We start from the raw sequence: 21608 nt of genomic DNA, 5'->3' as shown, positions 1-21608 counted from the left end.
GATGAAGGCGGTCTTTTCTTGGTCTTTCTCGTCTACGGCAATCTGCCAATAACCAGAACGAAGGTCGATGGATGAAAAGTAGCGTGCGCCGTGGAGACAATCGAGGGCGTCATCAATACGTGGTAAAGGATACACGTCCTTTTTGGTGATTCGATTTAGATGCCGGTAATCGATGCAAAAACGCCATGTGTTGTCCTTCTTTTTAACCAGGACGACGGGTGACGCCCATGGGCTTGATGAGGGCTCAATAATGCCTTTAGTTAACATCTTATTCACTTCAGCTTGAATAATCTGGCGCTCCGACGCGGACACGCGATACGGTCGACGGTGAATGGGAGCAGCATCACCGGTGTTGATGCGGTGCTTTACAAGAGAAGTTTGGCCGAGTGGGCGGTCGTCAAGGTCGAAGATGTCACGGTAGGAAGCTAGAAGGCGTGCGAGAGCGGCTGATTGCGCTGGGGGAAGGTCAGGGTCGATCATGGGACGTATTGACATGTCGAGGCATGTGGCATCGAGTGGGCGACAAGGAAAATTGGGGCATGCGTCGGCTGCGAAAGTGGTGACGTGATCATCGGCTAAGGACCGCAACGTGGCAATTAGGATGCCTTCAGGGAGGACTTGCTTTGTGAAGCCGAAATTTATGACGGGTAGACGGGTCCGGTTGGAGGCTACAGTTACGATGCAGTGAGGGACGGTGACGTCACGTGCCAGTAGGACATCAGGAATCGGTGTGACGATGTAATTCCCATCCAATACGGGTGAGGTCGTGGCGAATTCGGTGAATGTGAGGGCTTTAGGCGGTAAGCGGAGGAAGTCTGTGGCAGAAAGGCCGTGTTGAGGTTCAGGGTGAATATCCGGCTGAAGAGGAAGGTCTAAGCAAAGAGTACCAGCGGAACAGTCGATCAGAGCAGAATGGGTCGACAGGAAGTCCATCCCTAAGATGAGGTCATGAGGACAGTTCTGGAGCACCGTGAATAGAACAGGGATGTAACGGTCGGCGATGCGTATGCGAGCCGTACACATGCCAATGACAGGAACAGTGCCGCCATCGGCCACACGTACAGCTTCGGTAGCAGGGGGCGTGAGTACTTTTCTTAAGCGGCGACAAAGATGAACGCTGATTATGGACACATGAGCGCCAGTATCGACTAGTGCCGACAGAGAAATACCGTCCACGTGTACATCGACAAGATTTTTGTTCGTATGAAGCGTCAATGGAGGGTTTGGTTCAGACAGGGATGATGCAGCACTACCTCCAGGGGCTGCACTGTCTAGTTTTCCGTCGGGTACGATGAAAAGTTAGGCGGCGAGTGATGGCGGCGTGGCTGGGGCGACGGGGAACGACGGCGTTGAGGGGACGGAGAACGAGCAGGAAGGCGGCTGTTAGACGTGTCGAAAGCAGGGGCGGTACGGCTGGACGAATACCGGCGAAGATCTTCATATGGGCTATAAGGTGCGAAAAACTGGCTCCTATGTGGCGGCGTCCAGGAGGCACGGCAGTAGCGGGAGACATGTCCAACGCGGTGGCACCGGAAGCAGATCGGTTTGTCGTCAGGAGTTCGCCATTCCGCCGGGTTGCGAGATCGTGGAGCAACAAATGGGTCACGTCGAGGTGCATTAGTGGGAATTGGTCTGGAGGAGGGGCAAGAGATGGGGCAAGCATCAGGGAACCCGCGGTTGGCGAATTCTTGTCGTACGACCGCCTGAATAACGGAGATCGCGGGGGTTGTCGGTATCGTATGTTCGAAGGAAGTGGGCTGAAGCGGCGCTGGACTTGCTGCTTCAAGTTCCCGTCGAACGATACGCGTTACACTCTGCTCAAAGGGCGGTGTGACGGTAGAATCGGAGCAGGTGGACGTAGCCGCCGTGTTTGGCAACCGAGAAAAAGGAGGGCGCACCCGACGGCTTTTTGCTGTTTCGAAACGGCGGCATTCTTGAATTACACGGTCGATGGTCGAGACGTTAGTGTACACCAGCAAATTGAAGGCGTCGTCCGCGATCCCCTTCAAAACGTGTCCAACCTTTTCAGCCTCAGACATCGCCTCGTCCACTTTTCGGCAAAGAGCGAGAACTTCTTGGATGTATGACACATACGATTCAGTTGGCGACTGGACACGGGTAGCCAGCTCCTGTCGTGCAGCTGCGTGGCGACCGGTCGGGTCCCCAAAGATGTCACGTAGCTTCTCCTTGAACGTGTCCCAGCTGGTGAGTTCGGACTCATTTGTCTCGTACCAGACACGCGGGGTTCCGTCCAAGTAGAAGAGAACATTAGCGAGCATCATGGTAGGGTCCCAACGGTGAGTTTGACTGACCCGTTCATAAAGGCGAAGCCATTTGTCGACGTCGAGGCCAGGTTGCGCAGAAAATGTCCCGGGATCACGTGGTGTTTGGACGGCGACAAAGGTTGTCGGAGAAGCCGCAGATGATGAAGCGGACGCGTTGTCACTGGAAGCCATGGCGGGAAGCTGGAGGATGCGGCCACTGCGGAGCTGCGTGGTGAGGACGGGGATCGTTCCACCTCCACCAAATATGTTACGTGAGTAACGAGACAAAGTATTGCGAATATATTCGAAAAATATATTGGCAAGAGCGGTTGCAGCACTGGCCAGTCTGGCTCCGAGCTCGAGCAGCCAGCGAGCCTCATCTTCTTCGTCGGGCGCACACGCGCATTCGCACTATGGTTTGTGGCAGCCTACAGGTAGCAATATAAATAGTTTTCTTGCAAGTTACACACTTTTAGCTCTGCAACATGACAAAGTGAAAACCTTAACCCTTTCGCCCCCCCTCTTTTCATCCCTAAACTTCTGTAATTTTTTACCATTCATAGCTCATAATGCTTCAAATAAAGTGTGGAGTGCAAATAACTAATTAGGAAGCACATACAAAATATGCAATACGTGTGAAAAATGATATACGTAAAAATTCCATATTTCACCTACTCTAGTAAAGGTTTACATACAATTTTTTATTATACAATAAAATATTGAAATTAAAACTACATAATTGCATTTGCCATACCTTGAAAAAAATTGGCCAAAATTTCATGCAGATCCGAGCACTAGAAGTGCCCGAAAAAGGAGGGGCACATTGGAAAAAATGGCAAAATTTGTATTTCGAGAAAAACGAGTTTTAAAGTTAAAAATGAGTTTTTATTCATGAAAGATATCATTAAATCAGACAAAATTTGCACACCAAAAAGAACAATCCTTCTTGTAGTGGCCACTGCGACTAAATTACGCCAGCACCATGAGTTTGTCCCTCTCGGGTTTTTTGAGCCGACTCCTCACACACATTTCGCTCACAGACAGGGCCATGAAATGCTTGCCAAACTTGTGCTCCATCTGGCAGAGCCTTGTGCCAACTGCAAGCTAGGAAGAAGTTCTACAGGACTGCGAAATCCAAACTAAGTCCAGTATCATGCCATTTTGCAGCCATGTTTTTGCCACATACCGTCGTACATAATGGTAATGTCGTCCCTGCTAAGTTCTCTCACTGCGAGCTCTTTCAACCTCTCAAGATTGGCGCTGACGTCATCCATTGCCGGATCACGAACTTTCCGGCTGACGGGTGTAAATGACTTTTGATGCATTGGCTTTTGCAAGCCAACAACTGCCGCAAATCGGACCAGCTGCTCGTAGCCTATTCCTACAGAGCGCGCCACACAACGGCATTCACTTGTGAGCAAAGCTTTTTTTAATTCATAACGGAGATAATTACACGAGAAAAGCATTGTTCAGCTGCTCTGCTCGACAAGACATGGACCCTGCAAATAGATTTCACAGCACATACAGGCACGCAGCAGCCAAAGGCGGTCCCCGATTCCTACCATGTGATAAGCCAGTCGCGGCGCTCGAAAAACACGCAGAAGAGTGCTTCTTTCTATTATTTCTTGCGCTGCATCAGCAAGAGAAACTGTTGTCATTTGAAGAGTGAGGCTCGACTCTTCGACTCATGCGGTCAACAATGGCGAGCGGCGGCGCATTAATGGCGGCAAGGTGCTAGAATACTGCACACTTTCGACCTTTTAACAGGCACCTTGTGCTCTTTAGATGCAATTTTAAAGCATTTTCAGTTAAGTCTCGAGCTGTATCATTTTTTTCATAACAGTAAAGGTACTAATCTTATCAAAACAGGCAAAAACAAAAAAATCTGGAATTTTGAGAAAACCTCGAGTTTTTCGACCCGCATCTCCCCTTACCGCACTTCATCATGGGGCTCTTCCTCTTCATCCGAAGTGTCTTCATGCTTACGCTTCTCTCCACGGACGTCACTGTCACTGTGGGCCTGAGCAAACCAAAGTGAATGTGCACAGCCTGTGCATGTATTTCCACACAGAAAGAAAAATAGCACACTTGAGAGCATCAAGAACACACGACTCTTTCTGCTAACATCCACACTCATTTGCATTGGTATTTCACAGGAAAACTGCACTTTCCATGCGTGTTAACATTAAGCATGGAATGTTTTTAGCTACAATTGTTGACGGCCTTCAAGCCGTGTTAAGCCAAAAGCCTGAGCCATTATACGGGCACTCAAATAAGTAACATTCGGGCATCGTTACAAGAACAGGATGCAATCACCCAATAGTCAAAAGTTAAGAGGATACAACCTCTAGCAACCAAAACATTGTGCTGCTTTACATGCCCCATCTACTGCCTACAAAAGTTCAAAAATATTGTTTCCGAGTTCTCAACATTGGTTCACTATTTCACGAAAGCTGTAAATGCTGAAGTTTTATTCATCATTTGCAATAACAATGCTCCAAAGGTGAATAAAGAGTATCATATGCTAGACTGCCACTGCTAAGTGGTGAGAAAAGGTTGCTTGACCTTTTTTTTTTTTTTTTAATTGCCAGCAGCTCTTTGTGTCACGGCACGAATGTTGCACTGCTTCCGTCAAGAAATGGCATCGTGTAGCGTGACAAACCAATCTCCTTTGCCAGAAGGTATTTTATGCTTACATCTATACTCTCAATTACAGGAAAGTCCACTGTTTTCATTTGATCACGGACTTTAACAAGCACCTGCTTCTTTTCTCTTTTTGTCCAGAATAAGTGAGGAGCCCTCCAAAGGAGTTTTAATTGACACCGCTTCGAATGCATGATATCTTTTTCTTGCAAAAGTATATAGGGTAATTAGTATTAAATTACTGTATTGGAGAACAGCATGTGCATGTTCTTAGTGCCTTCTTTTTTCCTTGTGTCAAGTTACCAATGAAAAAAGGTGCTTCTAATTGCCTAACAACTGCTATACGTGCTCAAACTTATCATGGAACCACACAGTTCACTTCAAGGCCTTGAACAGAAGTCATGAGTGTATGGTGAGAATGATACATAACCAGACCTAAGACATGCTACTGGGACAATTGGCAGCCTCTCGATACAGTCAAACGTCATTATAACAAAGTCACATCTGCCACGAAAATACTTCGTTATGTCTGATAATTCGTAACATTGTATCTATGAGAAAACTATTCTCCGCTTAGTTTGTTATACCCGATATTTTCTTGTATACGAGTTCTTCATATCAAGGTTTGAGTACAGACAGCATTCGTGACAGCACTCGACCTTGCTACACTACGATCTTCCAGTGCACTCAAATGGATATGACAGACAGCAAGCGCACAAAACAAAAGTACAAATGAACGCTGGCTCGCTTACAGGTTTGAGCATAGATTCGAGACGACCGTTGGCGTTGGACCCTCCACCGTCACTGAGGTTCCTGCGATGCTCCATTCCTTGTCGGCGCATGTCGTGGGCCTCTTGCCTGGCGTTTTGCACAGGCGCAACGTGCTGCCCGACAGCCTTTAAGCACACAAGTTGGATCATTCAGAATTTCAGTGAAGTAAAAGGTATCCATGCACAGCTAAGCAATGAATGCAACAGTCACCCGGGAAAAAAAAATGATAAACCCAGAATTATTTATGCAGTTCAAGCCCACCAGCTGTTACACAAGCTCAAAACTTACCACAAAAATCATGGATTTCACCTTTATGACGCACACTTCTTGTATGGCTCATCATGGTGCATATGGCACATCATTTCTGATATAACTGCAGTTCAACGCTGACTGCAGTATGCACTGTAAAGCGAATTAGCCTAGAAACTGATTGGCGAAACTTGGGCAACTATTAACAATAATAAACTCATTCAATTGGGCAAATAATGATTGCTTTTGATGGAGATATATAGCAACAACTAGAATTTTGCTGCGTGCCACGGCCGATTTTTCAGATTCTGTCAAGAAAATGAAACACCTTGATTGTGCGGATTCAATGTACAGTGCTCTGCAAATGAAGTGCAATAATTGGCCCGTGAAGAGGCAGATGGCACAAGTGAGTGCTGGAAAACCACGGCTGGCTGGTTTTGTTATACAAGTCACAGATTGCAACAGCGAAGGGCTCCAAGCGCTACCACAATGATGAGCCCACACTGCGACAGCATAGGATTTCGAGGTGATCAATCGCACTTCGTCATGGCAACTGATTGCCAAGCACCCCCACTGTTAACCAAACAACGGGGTGACCACCACATGGGCCGACTCTTGCATTCCAATGGCCAAGCCCTGCAACCATACATAGTAAAACTATCCCAACAATGAGGCATTAAGGCTAGAAGAGAAAGTGCCAAAATGCAAGACATGCTGAATGCACTATGTTACAATAACAATAAAAAAATGGCTGCAAAATTGGTTGAAGCATGTCTAGTTCACACAATAAATGTTTCACTGGCACGAGGAATACTGTGCTTACAACTGGGGCAAACTGTCCACCTGGTGTCCATGCAGGCCTCGCCTCGGATTCAGCCTCCTGAAAGCCAACAAGGATGAAATGTGAGCGTTGGTCAAGCAATAAGCGACACTTTCTACACAAAGTGACATCGACATCAGTTTCACTTTACAGAAAGTAAACACATGTCAGTAGCTACGAATTATCATATGTTATTTACACTATACATATGTATTGTAAGTGCGCATAGAAATAGTTTGGCTTAATCGCTCCACTTCTGCAGTAGGTAATGCCCGTTACATTACATTAACGCACATTCACTTGTGTGATAGCTCAGCCACTCCAAAGCACTTGTCCTACCTATTCTGTTCATATGCTCCCAGCAGATTAAATTTGAAAAACTAGTTGAACAAAGTTGTGAATAACATGGGGTGAAATAAATAGAAACACTAAAAAAATGCAACATGCAGCTCTACTATGTAGTCCTTCCAATTTTTATTTTTATATTTTTTGCCTTCCTTAAGCTTTGTTTTTCGATGATGTTCTTTCTTATCAAGTCAACATCGTACAGCCAAAATTGGCCGGTGTATATGAAAGCTGTGCCCTGCACTGTAGATATATATACCTTTGTTATATGCAAGTACCTGTTCCATAAGCCTCTAAGATTTACATTTACATCTGATAACTGTTGCATACTTGTCGCTAATATTTATGTCCAAGTGTAATAAGTTTGTCCGTACTGACCCTCCTGAATGACGATTCTCTAGGCTTGTGAAAATAGTAAATTTCAGCTTCAGAGCGAATAGTGATTGTGTCGAATAAATTCAAATTGAATTTGAATGGTACATGTCACATGTTATACAGAAAAATTAGCCTATTTGTCATGATCCAGAAGACCTGCAGTCTTTATAAAAAATCGAAACAAGGCCTGTGCAAACACGATCCTTTTTGGTTCAAGGGAAGTGGAAACAACTTTACATTGCATTGGCAATTGCACTAGCTCATGTCAGAAATGTTAACTGAACAAAGCAAAATGTAAGCAAAAGACAGACAGCACGATGTTTCCACATTACTCAAATGTCCCATTTGAAACCGTCCATTATAATTTTGCCTAACTGGCGAAGGAGTGAAGAAAACGCAATCTTTTTTAGTGTGCATTGATTAATGCTCCTGGATGCTAGCTGCCAAGCCAGGAAAAGAAAATACGGCTACTGTCATATCTCTCCTGAGAAGAGACATGTTTAAAGGTTTGAAGGGTGTTGTGTCCGACAATGGATCCACGTTCAAGAGCCAGACATTTGCAAAGTGGACAAAAGAAAGAAGCATTACCCTCAAGTTTACAGCACCTTACCACCCACCAGCTAACGGACTAGCGGAGCGTGTCATCCGAGATATCAAACAATATATAAGTGAGTACGCAGGATTTCCAGGAGGATGAAAATGTTGCCTACAAGCAGCTGTATCACACGACAACAGGTCAGATACAACCACACTTGGTTGCAGCCCTCAGTATGCCGTATTCTGGGAACCTGCTTATTTACCTGCGGATGACACACTTGGCACAGCAGAGAAGCTTTGCTTTTAAGAAACGAAGAAAACTTTTGAGCAGCAAAGGAAGCACAGAGAAGCTACGAAGAGAGCACTTGACAAACGTCATTGCTCAAACAATCCCGCGATAGCACTAGGTGACATAGTTCTGGTGTGAAAGGGTATGGTGGTACTAACACAAAACTTGTGGGTCCCTCCACTAAAGACCATCAGCTACATGACGGAAAACGGTGTGATGGAAATAGCAGCCATTTCCAACATCATCCCTTATTTAGAGTGAAAAGATGAAATAAAGGCGGGGAGAGTGTAGTGGGCCGGTACTACAAAGGACAGATTTGGTGGGAACAGGGGGGAAGATGAGGAAGAAGAATAAAGAGATTGTGCTTTGGGTCTATGCCCGCTTGTCGTGGAATGTTACAAATAGTACCAGGATTTGACTTCTGGTAGAATGCAATGATAACATGTAAAATATGTTAGAGCACTAACTATAGCTATAACTATACTTAGAGCATATAAGCTGGTATAAAAAGCTATTAAGCTTGAAAAATCATTAATCGATGAGATGGTAATATGCTCATTTGATTTTGACATGGAGCTTTGTGGCTGCGAGAATTTTTTCTGAATAGATGTTTTTCACAGCTTAGCATCCCTGTGCTGCAGAAAAGCTACCTTTGCAGGTGGTTATGTGTAGATTAACTTTTTCGTTACCACGCGAAAATAATTGTTTTTCATATGTCTTGGAAAGATCGCTTTTGCAGTTTGAAAAGTACTCCAGCACCCATTGCAGCATACTAAACTTTGCCAAATTAAATGCTCTTTCCAAAAAAATGTATGTTGTAAACAACAAAAACATTTTAGAATGAATAAAATTTTAAATACTTTGGAATTTTCCGTTGCCAGCTGGTAAAGAGTGCAATAAAACACACTATATGTGCAAAAATATTGAAAACAAAAAAAACTCTTAATATACATTTTGTAGATAAATGACCCAGGAACAGTATAAAAAATAATAAATGCTCTACAAAATGTTTCTATTCACACAGACCAAGAAAATCAGAATCGAGGTGCTGCTTTGTTGCTCGTGCCATGCGGTGAAGCATGGCATGATTTTTCGTGAGAGACAAGTCTACTCGCACTTTTCTCAGTACACTTTTGTTCTCTTGCGATAAGAATCTCCAGGTGTTCCAATATAGATGGATACCCCTGATGTGAATAATCACTCTATAAATGACATGTCCAATGAACTTCGCTAGTTCATCTAGCGTCACGTCTTTCCACGAGCCACCCCTCTCTGCATAGGTTGACACTCTAATATATGCATCCAAGCATATTTCTGAGGATTTTCGCGTATACCATACAAAAAGGACACTATCGCCTGCAGTTCTAAAAGGTTTTGCACTGCTCCATAGTCAGGGCCAAGATGTGCTTTGGAAGCCTCCTTGTTGTTAGGAGAAGCTCTGCAGCCAGTGCCAGCGCAACGCATCTCTGCGAAGCGTGGAGCACGCACATAACCAGAGTAGCTATAAGATTGTGCACAAGGAGCAGAAGCTATATGCACTTGCGGTGGAGGAGACAACTTGAGGATGTAAATAAAACAAACTTATGAGCGGCCGCGGATGTCTCAGGCTGACGAAGAACATCATCGGCATAAAACTTGAACTTGAGATGCTGCCATCCTCAAACTCTAAGCTCGTCCTCGCTCAATTCAGGTAGGGTTGCAAGACAATTTCGAGCAGAGCATGTGTTTTGCAGTGCTGGTGCACACCCATGCACGCGTGATGACGTCTTAGGGGCGACTTTAATTCGATGTTTGGCTTGCAAAGGTTCTTTTCATTACAGAACTTCGATATTACTGTAGCATAATCACGAGGGGCACGGCTTTCTGTCAAGTTTGCTTTTCTATTGCACCTTTCCAACAATACACACATGCACTTTGGTTCAAGCAAAGGCCTGCCGAAAAATAATATGTTGCCAAAACGGGCAAATTCAAATTGATTCTGAAAATTAAGTGGCTGGACTAAGTAGTAGAAAGTGCTGGGTGCACGAGAAAAATTTAACATGTCGAAATTGACAATACAAAAGCGTCGATCACCAGTGATTGATTTGAATAGGCATGGTAACAAAAGAGTTAATATACATTTATTCATTCACATGAAATACAGTAGACTCTGAGTAAATGGAACCTGAAGGGACCAGAAAAATATGTTCCATTTAACAGGAGTTCAGTTTACTGAGAGGTTAATATGGGTGCAGAATACAAGTCCGAAACCAAGCATTGCTGAGGCAATAGTTCCGTTTAAGCAGTAGTTTCGTTTAACAGATTTCTACTTATTGAGAGTCTACTCTAATTCGAAACTTTAAAAATTCAAATTCAAATCTAAGTGAATTCAAATATGGCAATATTCTTCCAAATCTTTGAGGCATTCGAATATTTGCACGAGCCTATGATTCTGCTATTGAACGAAATTTTCATCGACTTCCCCTACAAATTACCACGATATTCAGCTTACACCTAGGTCTGAGTATATGTCAAAGTGACCCCACTGTACTTGCGCCATTTTAAAAATAAACCCTTGAAGTTTCCCAGTAGGCTACCAGTGAATGCAGACACAGAAGCACACTTGCCATTTTCATCCTCCTTTTCTTCTCCTTCTCGCGGCGCTTGTAGTTGAGCTGCAGGCCGGGATACAGGACCGAGTCAGACAAGCCAAATACACAGCCTAGTTAAAAAAAGCCAGGGACATGCACAGCGCACTATACCTCATTCTGTTGACGGCGTTTGAAGATTTCATCTTCCGCTTCTCCAAGCTCTGCACGAAAAAGCCAGACAAGAATGGGCTCTTTAAATGTCTGTCAATGTCTGTCACAAGTAACTTAATGTACTAAAGATTACTCATTCGGCACATTGTACAGCAATTGTAAGCCAGCCCGAAAGAGTTCGACCTGTGAGTGTATTTTTTCTCCACAACAGTGCAACAAAACTTCGTGCTGACAGTGGTTGCGAAATGCACAACAAGGTTTATGAGTCTGGAAAGTCGTAGGGTGAAACAACAGTAAATAACCAAGTTGCAAAGCGTCCAAAACGATGCACACTCTTACGAATCCTTTTTTTGAGGTTATTCTTGGGGACAGAAAATGCACGTGTCCCTCTTTAACATTTTGATTTACTGAAATTCTTTGTAATTCTTGACGTTACATATTACATTATACTCTCAGTAAACATAAATCTGTTTAACGGAACTGCTGCTTAAATGGAAAAAGTTCTTCTGGTGGAATTGGTTTTGTGCTTGTATTCTGCACCCCTATTCATATCTCAGTAAATTAAACATATTTTCCTGGTCTGTTCAGGTTGCTTTTAATGAAAGTCTACTGCGTGTATCAACCTTCACATCACTAATATTTCTTTACAGGATTCTGTAAATAAATTGCATGCATTCTCATTTGTCTTGATCGCGTTATAAGTCTAGTCTGATTTCTAAACCCTTTGTCGAGCTGTAATAACTGCAACACAACATTTATGTACTGATCCCTCTCTTTATGATTCTATCTGAGCACATCAAAAAAAAAATTATCAAAATAAAATTCCCCCAAAGTTGACTGTAAAGAAATCGCTCAATGTCCGGCACATACCAGACCATAGGCAATGACATTTCTTCTGAATGTAAAAGGCATTTCAATGCCTCCCAGTTACATTACTTAGGTTGCAACTTATTCTGCTTCCTTTTTTTTTTTTTTCTTTTTGTAGGGGGTGGGGGGAGTGAGCATGCACTGGTACACATATTGACTGGCTTTTCAAAACCGCTGTGATGGGGGATGTGCTTTTTTAAAAAAAGAAAAAAATCACGAAAAACTCAATGTTTGAAGAACTATACACAGTACAGTCAAACACAATTTTAACGATCCCAAATACAATAACCTATCTAGTTATAACGACCATATTTCGCTGCACTTAAGATTTCCCTGTGCTACCCATTGAAACCGCGTCCACATAAAGTGAACAATCTTCAAAATCCCCTACTTTTTACAACGAACACTGCACACTTCAGACACGATCACAGTAAAATAATGACGATTATGAAATGAAAAACAGGCTTTATAAAGCACAAGAAAAGTGCGTGCATGTCCCGCTACAGTTGACTCGCGATGAAGACCACTGCAAGTGAGGTTTCCAGACATTGCTTCACTGGCAGAAAGGCACTCTGGAGAGATGAATGAATGAATAAATTTTCTTAGGCCCTTTGGAACGCGCTTCAGCCCGTTCCGGGCCGCTTCCACGTTGGAACAGAAAGACCAAATCTCTCTGCTGCAAGTCTCTCTGCCCATAACTGTCATTCGAGTCCGGAGCTGGAAATAACACCCTCCTATTCGGACGGCGTGATGACTTCACCACAGTGTAACACGGGGCACCGCCAGAGCATGTGTTCTAAATTAGCTATATCATTGCAGATGGAACATGAATAATACCCTGCTATTGCACAAGATTTATCCCGAAATACAGCGAACACAGGGGAAAGAAAAAAGAACAACAAAACAAAAAAGAAACGCGATGCAGCACAGTTAGGCAGCGGTGCGCGCCTGAGCAGCACCTAAATATTGCGCTTGTTTTTACAGTGCTGTCGGAACCACAAGAGGAACTGCTGCTGCCCAGCTCAGTTAAGATGGATTTACGGCACGAGCCCAGGGTATTGCCTGCATCAGCTGTGTTGGCGTGTGGAAGACGAGGCAACGCCCACATTTGCGAGGACTGCCTGAAGTGCCGACGGCTTAAAAGGGCCAGCGCAACGAGAATTCGCCACCTAAATATTGTGCTTGCTTTTATAGGTAGGCGGCATTCTTGAAAAATCCTGTTATGCTTTAGAAGTGTGCACTGCTGCCGAACAATTTGTCACTTGTTTTGTTTGCATAGTCGTTGCTGTTGGCTTGCTGTCTGTTTTACTGTTGGTTTGCTCTTGCAATGGCTAAAGAAATGACAAAAGCCTTCGAAGATTTCAAGTGTGAGCTTAGGCTTGAAATCAGAGGCTTAAAAGAAAAATTTGAGGGCATTGGGGAAATCACGAAACAGTTACAGGAAGTATTGAAAGAAAACAGAGAACTTCGTGCCAAAAATATGAAACTGACAAACAAACTAGAAGAGCTGGAACAATATCAGCGTTCCAACAATGTTGAGACTAAGGGCATTCTGCTTGAAGGTGAACCAGTCGCTATTATCAAACGAATTGGTGTAGTCATACAGGAGGAAGTAACGGAAGCTGACAATGTTTGTCATCGTGTGCCTACTGGTCGGCATGACGAATCAAGCATAATAGTCCGGTTCATCCGTAGAACAAAGAGAAATGCTTTCCTCAGCAAAGCGAAGAAATCAAAATTACATGCAAAGCAACTTGCATTCCAAATCCCCTTCCAGAGTTTATGTGAATGAGCACCTAACCCGCTATGGCAAGCAACTTCTTGGTGCCACAGTACAAAGAAAGAAGGAACTATGATGGAAATTCGTGTGGACTGCAGGAGGGGAGGCAAAGTGTTTGCAAGGAAAGATGAAAACTCAGCAGTGTTGAGGATTGCATGCATTGGCGACACTGAAAAGATGAAAAAAGGAACGTAGTGCGCGGTCTTCTGGGTGTACTTGTAGAGTGCCGCATACGTAATGGACAGTCCTGAAGCGTGTAGCTATTACGATGTTGCCACTTTTACAAGACTTTCTCACGCGATTCTAAACTGTTTAAAATCCTACACCTAAACACGTGTAGAATTAGAAATAAAGAGTAACAACTTAGTGACTTGTATGCCTCGATCACCCACAGCTTTGATATTTTGATGTACACGGAAACCTGGCTAACAGAAACGGAAAAACTGCCACATTTCCAGGGTTACTCATATAATGGTTTCGTGCGGTCAAGCAGTAGAGGTGGTGGCATAGCAATTTATGCTAAAACGTCATTAAGGCATGCAATTATTTCTGAGTGTTCAGTAATAAACAGCAGCGTTGAATGTATGTCGCTTTGTTTACAGAAATTAATAGTTGTAGTAATATATCGACCACCAATGGGCAACAAAATAGACTTTTTTGAGTATTTGGAGCGTAACATATTTACTAGATTCTACCGTGCCCTCGATTGCAACGCGCACTCGGTTTTCACGACGAAAAAAAGAAAAAATGACATCGATTGCAACGCGCACCCATTTTTCTCTTTGGCCCACACGATCACACCACTCGGGAAAAAGACTCCTTTCGGGAGCATCTTCCGTTTAAATATGAGGTACGGGGGAAGCTTGTGCCTATCTGACGTGCAACAGAGCATCGCCGTCACTCTAGTTTTACCATGGCCCGATGTCAACACGCGAACTTGCTTCGCCCCCTTCTTCTCGATGGTTGTGGTGCCAGGCATGTCGAAGTAAAGAGGCGTCTGATCGGCATTCCCGATTTGCCCAAGCAGGGAGCCGTTGTTGTGCCGCAAGTTTAGGACGAACCTCTGAAAACTGAAGCTTTTCTTTGTACTCCTCCGGCAACTTTTGGCATATGCCCGTTCGCCTTCAGAGGGAAAAGCCTTTCCTCTTCATAAAGTTAGTTAGCCAGCACCTGCTCGCTTTAAACTGGCTCCGCATTAGCCCTTTTTCTAAGGCTGACTGCATAGCCTGCACTTGGAGCAGTTCTGTCGTCACGGGCCTCTGTGCCGCTCACTGCTCAAGCACATACTCGGCGAGCAGCTCTTCAATTTGCGGAAACCGACCCTGCTGTGGTCCGCTGAAGCCTTTGCGTGAATCTTTGCTGTCGACAATATTCTGCTTTTGTTTCCGCCAGTCCCACACGCATGTTTCGGGAACTCCGAACGATCGCGATGCAGCCCGATTTAAGTCCGTTTCGGCACACGCGACTTTTCTTTTAAAAGCGGCATCGTGGTGCACTCGTCAAGTTTTTGGAGTCGGCCCTTCCATGCCGTCGATGCTAATGCACACCAAGATGACGAACTCCTCAGCACACGTACGAAGTGCCGCACATGGGAAACACATAGGCAGCAATGGCCGACGCGCCATGCAGACGTACGTAGGGGGCGGCCATTTTGGAATGCTGATGGGAATAGAATGACCGTATTCATTTTTTTTTTCGTACTCGATTCTAACGCGCATGCGATTTATGAACTCGGGGAAAAAATGTGTGCGTTAGATTCGAGTAATTACGGTATGCTTTCTTTTCTATGTCGATTTTCAATGCCTTTTGTAATAATGAGGGGCGTCAACATAGATATGTTATCGAGTAACGCTGCAGATTAAAAGTTTATTGAAATCATACACTCCTTTGCATGCACCAGTCTTATTACGGAAGCCACAAGATTAACAGAAAAAAGTGCAACTTCACTCGACATATGTGTAACGAACATTCGTTCTCGAGACTGTTTTTCTGGACTGCTAACGGCTGACGTAAGTGACCATTTACCGAAGTCAAAGACGAAACCACAGTGGAAGCCTTATCTCGCAGCATTCGTGCTGCAGGCTTGGAGGTGTTTAGCTCACATATTCAATCAGTCGATTGGACATGCGTGTTTGAGAAAAGAAACTCAAATGCAGCATACGAGGCATTTTTTGAAAAACTTAAGAGTATGTTACAATACAGCATTTACAATGACCTTGCGAAAACCAAAACCCAAACGTGCAAGGAAGCCGTGAATTAATGAAAAGCTATTGAAAATGATTAAAACAAAAAATAAAATGTACCACACATTTGTTCGGTCACGAAACCTGGAGGCGTTGTCAGAGTTTAAAAAAATACCGAAATAGGTTGAACACCGACTTAAAGCATGCGAGGGAAACATATTATGAAAAGTTATTTACGAAAATAAAAATTGACTCTAGGAAGGTGTGGGACGAGGTCAAGAATCTAATGTCAGAGAAAAAAGAGCCACCACCACTATGTTTTCATACTAATGCAGGTACCTTATCTGATAGTGATGCAGCGAATAACATGAATTATTACTTTGTCACCAGTGCAGAATACAAAAACGATAGCAATATAGCTTCCTGTGTTACATTAAAAGAGTGTGGGCTTATAAACTCTGTGTCACTATTGCCAGTGACATCAGAGAAAGTAATACAATTAATAAACCAGATTAAATATAACGTAGCCGCTGGCTTTGATGAGATCAAGGCAACTCCGCTAAAATACGTAGTTGATATTGTAGCTCCAGTGATTGTTTATATAATAAATAGAATGTTCGAAACTGGCATTTTCCCAAACAGCCTAAAAATAGCGAGAGTATGCCCAGTCTTCAAGGGTGGTGATAAACGGCTATTCACAAACTACAGGCCAATATCCGTTCTTCCTGTTTTATCTAAGGTATTTGAGAATGCAATAAGTGTACGCTTATACAATTTTTTTTTACAAGTATAACGTGATCAGTGAGGCTCAGAATGGTTTTCAAAAAATAAATCTTGTGAAGCAGCTTTGCTTAATATTAAACATGAACTGATCACAAACATCAAACATAGACTGTACTCACTAGGTTTGTTCATAGACTTTAGACAGGCGTTTGACTCGGTATGTCATGAAGTACTAATGGCTAAACTTAGCAAGTATGGTGTATGTGATGTGGCTCTTGAGTTAATGAAAGACTATCTAACAAACCGCCATCAATATCTTTGCATAAACAAAAGTGCATCCAATTACTTAAACATAACAAGAGGAGTACCAAAAGGATCAATTCTTGGTCTTCTATTGTTCATAATTTATATAAACAACCTGTGTGATATCCCATGTTCTCCCAAGTTAATAATGTATGCAGATGACACTAACATATTCTTTAGTGGCACATCCATTCTAGAGCTTGAACACCAAGTTAATAACTACCTACGAAAGTTGTCCGCGTATCTTAGTTTAAATAAACTGCAACTAAATGTTAGTAAAACGAAATACATTGTTTTTGCTCCACCTGATAAGCCGCGTAACTATAGTTCAACTGTTTTATTTGAGGGCGAAGAGACAGAGCAAGTCACCAGCCAGAAGTTCCTAGGTGTATGGTTTTCCGAAGGCTTGACATGGAACACACATATAGAAAAACTAACGGTAGAACTCAGTAAAACCGTTGGATGTTTATATAAGCTCAGCCCAGTCTTACCAAAATGGTTACAAATAGAATTATATTATGCCCTTTTTGACTCTAAAATGACATACGGTATCTTAGTATGGGGTACTACTACACAAACAAATTATCAAAAATTACTAGTTCTTCAAAAGAGAGTTTTGCGAGCATTCGAGCAATACCATGGTATTATCAGGGACTTGAAAACGAAACCACTCTTTGAAAAATACGCATTACTAACAGTAACAAAACTGTATTGTTTCATACTTCTGCAGTGGATTAAACAAAACAAGCCACAGTGCCTTCAGAACCTGCCTAACAACACTCATTATACCATGCGTCAGCAACGCCGGAAAATCCCAGCAATCAGGACAAGTTATGGCAAGCAACACGTTCAGTATCAAATACCCACAATGTTAAATCGTTTACACGGTCTCATAGATTTCGATTCCGTACCTTCGAACCCCATTATCAAGTCCATCCTAATGAACCATGATATTGAGTATGCTTATTAAAGTTTCTGTACTTGATTTGTTACATCCTATCTATCAATTTGAGTTATGTGTTGTAGTTTCTTTTCTTATGCTCTATTTCACATTCTGTATTGATGAAGTTTCTTTTCAGATGACCCTTTTGTGATGAAGTGATTTTCTAATGTTTTCCCTGAAATTGTGTAACAAGACAACGCTAAATTTTGTTGTTATGGTTTATTTGTTGTGTTATTTATTTATTTCTGTGTGTTATTTGTTGTGTTATATATTTATTCCTGAAAACATATGCAACAGATTGAGCGGCCTGCGTGCCAAACTGTATTTAGGAGCAGAGGCACCATGTCAGGCTATATAACCTTTAGCCTCTGCTCCCGATCCTGTAAGAATTTCAGGACAAATAAACTTCAATTCAATTCAATTCGAAGACTTGTGGTATGGTAAGCTTTTGCATGGCAAACTTTTATGGCGCCATTAATTCTCTGCATTCGTGACCGCCGACAATGAACCAAACAACGCCTTCATATGCAAGAGGCGATAATTTTTCATTGCATAAAATTTCACTGTAACACACAACTCGCAGGCACAAAAGGTCTTCCGCCTTTTGGTAACGGCGGAGATTGGTCAACCAATGATAACTTCCATGTGGTTGCGACCGTGCCCTCACGGATAAGCATAAAAAAACCAGCGAAGGCGAGGTGGCGGCTGGCGATGAACGTGCCAATTTGACTCACGGCCAAAAACCTTATCACAGCCATTTACAGATATCTGCTCAGCTGCACATGTGGTTTAAACCCTGTAGTTTGACACCAGTACAAGTGAGTCATGCTGCCATTCGAAAGGTTGCTGCCGCCATGTCTTGCGAGGCCGCTAGCGCATTGTTTTGCAAAATGCTTGTCTTCATCATGTTGAATGAACAGGCTAGTCGCCTCACTCAAGCACGATCCGAAGTGAAGCATGCATGAGGTGTGCAGCACAAACACACGCATACATTAGACCGCAAATGACCCGGCATGTGACGGCGAGAGCCAGGTAAGCGACGTGCTGCTGCAACTAGCGAGGGATGATTGGTTGCACGTAGTGATACCTCACTTCAGTGAAACGGCGTCAGTTCATTGCAAAAGCAGTTTATTTCACTCATGAGCACGTAGCGGGCGTCGCGTAACATGCGAAAAGGCTTACTAACCTACCACTGAAGAGGTTGTTAACACTTTAAAATAAAAATATGCAGAAAAGCAAAACCAAACGAAGAAAGAAACGCCAGGCCTGTGCAGAAGGTGCAGCACAGTCACAGCGAGAGCTAGAAGAGCAGCCTTTAAGAGCCTTTTCTATACACTCAATGGGTAACTGCTGCAACCTCACTTGCTGGGTACCCACTACGGCATTAGCAGAGCGTCTACCAATTTGATATTTCTAAATTCCCTGACTTTTCCAGGTTTTTCATGATGATTAAAAGCAAAGTACATGACCTCCCCGTCTGCTTGGAAAACTGTGTACACTGGAAAAAAACCCTCGAGTGGTAAGAAAAAAAGTCAGGCGCTCCATATAAAATAATATACCTACCAAGTTTGGAGAAACGCAATCCGATTATCTACTCAACGAAAGGGGGGGGGGGGGGGGGGATTGCGAGAGCAATTATGTGAACACTGTCAGCAGAAATTTGTGGTTGTCGCTGATCTGTACAGAGTCCAAACTGATAACATCGCTTACACATGGTCTGTTTTACAAGCGAGTAAAAGTGCCCCAGCGCTAGGGACCAACGCGGCTGAAGCCAAGACAAAACGAGCCGGTGGTCACCGTCGCGCGAAGGGCATGCGATAACATCGCTCCGCATGCCAGGCCTGTCGTCGCTTGCTTATGAGTTATTTTGTTGGGCAAGGGACCATAGTACAGTCCTGCCAAACACTCGTCTTCCCCCAGCTCGACGTTCTCCGCTCATAGCCGGAGAAAACAGGCAGTGTCAGGCACTCTTTTCGACAACCCTCGCGGTTGAGCAAAAAAAACAAAACAAAACAAAAAAAGCCAAGAATGCTGGAAAAAAAGGTAAGGATATCGGGGAGGAGACCTCAATAAGGGGGTTGAGGATAAAAGAGACGGTGAGAAGAAAACGACCCGAATATAAAAAGAGAAAAAAATTTAAAAGAAGGTTCGGAGTAGCGAAATGGAGAAGCAGCTGTTTAATTGTGGTGGGCTGCCCTGCCATTAAGTTCGAGGAACCCTTGCGGAAACAGGGTTCAGCTTAGCTCTTTGAAGGAGAGGAGAAAGGGGTCGCATAAAGGAAAGGTACAAAAAGTGCCTGGTGAGGTGTGGGCATAAGCATGCGCAGTTCCCCTTCTGGGTACAGGTGGGGGAGAGCAAGGTCCATCGCAGTGTCAGCCTCCGCCCCTCTTTGTCCTTTGTCCGCCGGCCACTCCCTATTATGTCAATGTAAAAGGCTGACTATGTGCTCCCCCCACCCCCCCCCAACCCCAAAGGTTACAGCAGTACCCCAAAGGTTACAGCAGTACACCCACCGCTGGCTGCAATAGAACAGCCACTAAGAGCGCTGTGCATTCCAGGAGCGCTCGCCACATTAAGCAAGTGCTCCTGCTGAAGGCGTTCTCTTTTTGCTCCTTCTTTTTTTTTCTCTCGCGTGGGAATGCTGGCACATTCAACAGCCAGCAAAAGCATCAACTGTACCACGGGGTCACTGCCCTTCCTCTACTACAATAGTTTTCTTTTTTTTTGTTAAAGTGTGTGATTTTCAAAAATTGCACAGCCATGTGCGATTTCTCTGCTCCTACTCAACAGGCAGCATGTTCTGGCGCTATTTTCGCCTCTCGAAAACGTACATTGAACCGAGTTGAATCTTGCCACCATCGCTAAAAAAAGTTTTTTTTAAAAGAAGAAGAAGAGTCTTTTTTACTATGTGGCCAGACAACTTCGCTCAAGTGGCCAGACAAAGCAGTGAATGCGCGGGGCAAAACTCGATTTCCGGGAGATTTTCCTATAACCCGTACAACCGGAAAAAACATTCAAAATCCGGGAGTCTCCCGGGTAATCCGGGGGACTTGGCATGTATGAAATAGGCAAACATATTTATCAGACGCACTCTGAATGTTCTGAGCACGTGTGGTAACTGTGAAAAAAAAATATGTACTGGCCAAAATAAACCTCCTGAGACCGGCAGTGAGCAAGTCGGCTGTTTGATGTTCTTTGGAAGAACCACGAAGCAAACACACTGCTTAAAAGTAACCACAGATGAAAGTTTGAAGGAGCCTGAAATAGTCCAACATCGCAGTCAAATATGCTAGTGATGCCATCTCGCAACATCCGTGCAAAATGAGGACACGGAAGCCTGACCGGTCCTGCCACTCGAGTATAATTTAGTCTCCTATCATGGGTATAGCCCACGCCGCTTAGGATGCGGATTGAATTGAATTGAATTGAATTAGATCGACCTGAACTGCTGCATTTACTGACTCAACTATTTAGAATGTGGATTGGATTAGATCTGATTAGACCTGGATTGCTGCATTTACTATTGACTTGCCTCCCGCCTAATTTACAAGAACAGAGCCACACTGCAAAATTTTCCTTCTTTCTTTTTTCGATGAGCACATGCATGTTTGTATTTTCTGTCTCTCGGCTCTGACGCTTTAAGTGCAACGAAAATCCTCAGACAGCTGCGACGAAAGCTGGGTACAGTGTTTAAAATGCCGATGTTTGAATATGTGGTAGCAAGAAGGAATCTGTCAAGGTGCAACAGCTACGATGATACCACAGATGAATCACA

The 21608-nt window shown here is 43.7% G+C and overlaps 1 protein-coding gene across 2 annotated transcripts in view; it reads right to left on the bottom strand.

The window, feature by feature from the left end:
- Positions 1–21608, bottom strand: part of Rat1 (5'-3' exoribonuclease 2 Rat1) — a 125493-nt gene that overhangs the window by 49656 nt on the left and 54229 nt on the right. For both annotated transcript variants that reach the window (XM_037418983.2, XM_037418984.2), the window contains exons 14-18: positions 11035–11084; positions 10900–10947; positions 6751–6807; positions 5660–5803; positions 4199–4284 (exon numbers count right to left, since the gene is read on the bottom strand). In XM_037418983.2, the coding sequence (XP_037274880.2) occupies positions 4199–4284; positions 5660–5803; positions 6751–6807; positions 10900–10947; positions 11035–11084 (385 nt within the window). The remainder of the gene's footprint in view (positions 1–4198; positions 4285–5659; positions 5804–6750; positions 6808–10899; positions 10948–11034; positions 11085–21608) is intronic.

This window comes from Rhipicephalus microplus, chromosome 6 (genome assembly GCF_043290135.1).
Source record: "Rhipicephalus microplus isolate Deutch F79 chromosome 6, USDA_Rmic, whole genome shotgun sequence".
In the NCBI taxonomy this organism is placed as follows: domain Eukaryota; kingdom Metazoa; phylum Arthropoda; class Arachnida; order Ixodida; family Ixodidae; genus Rhipicephalus; species Rhipicephalus microplus.
The sequence above is the reverse complement of the archived record's forward strand: the minus strand, read 5'-3'. Positions and strand labels throughout refer to the sequence as shown.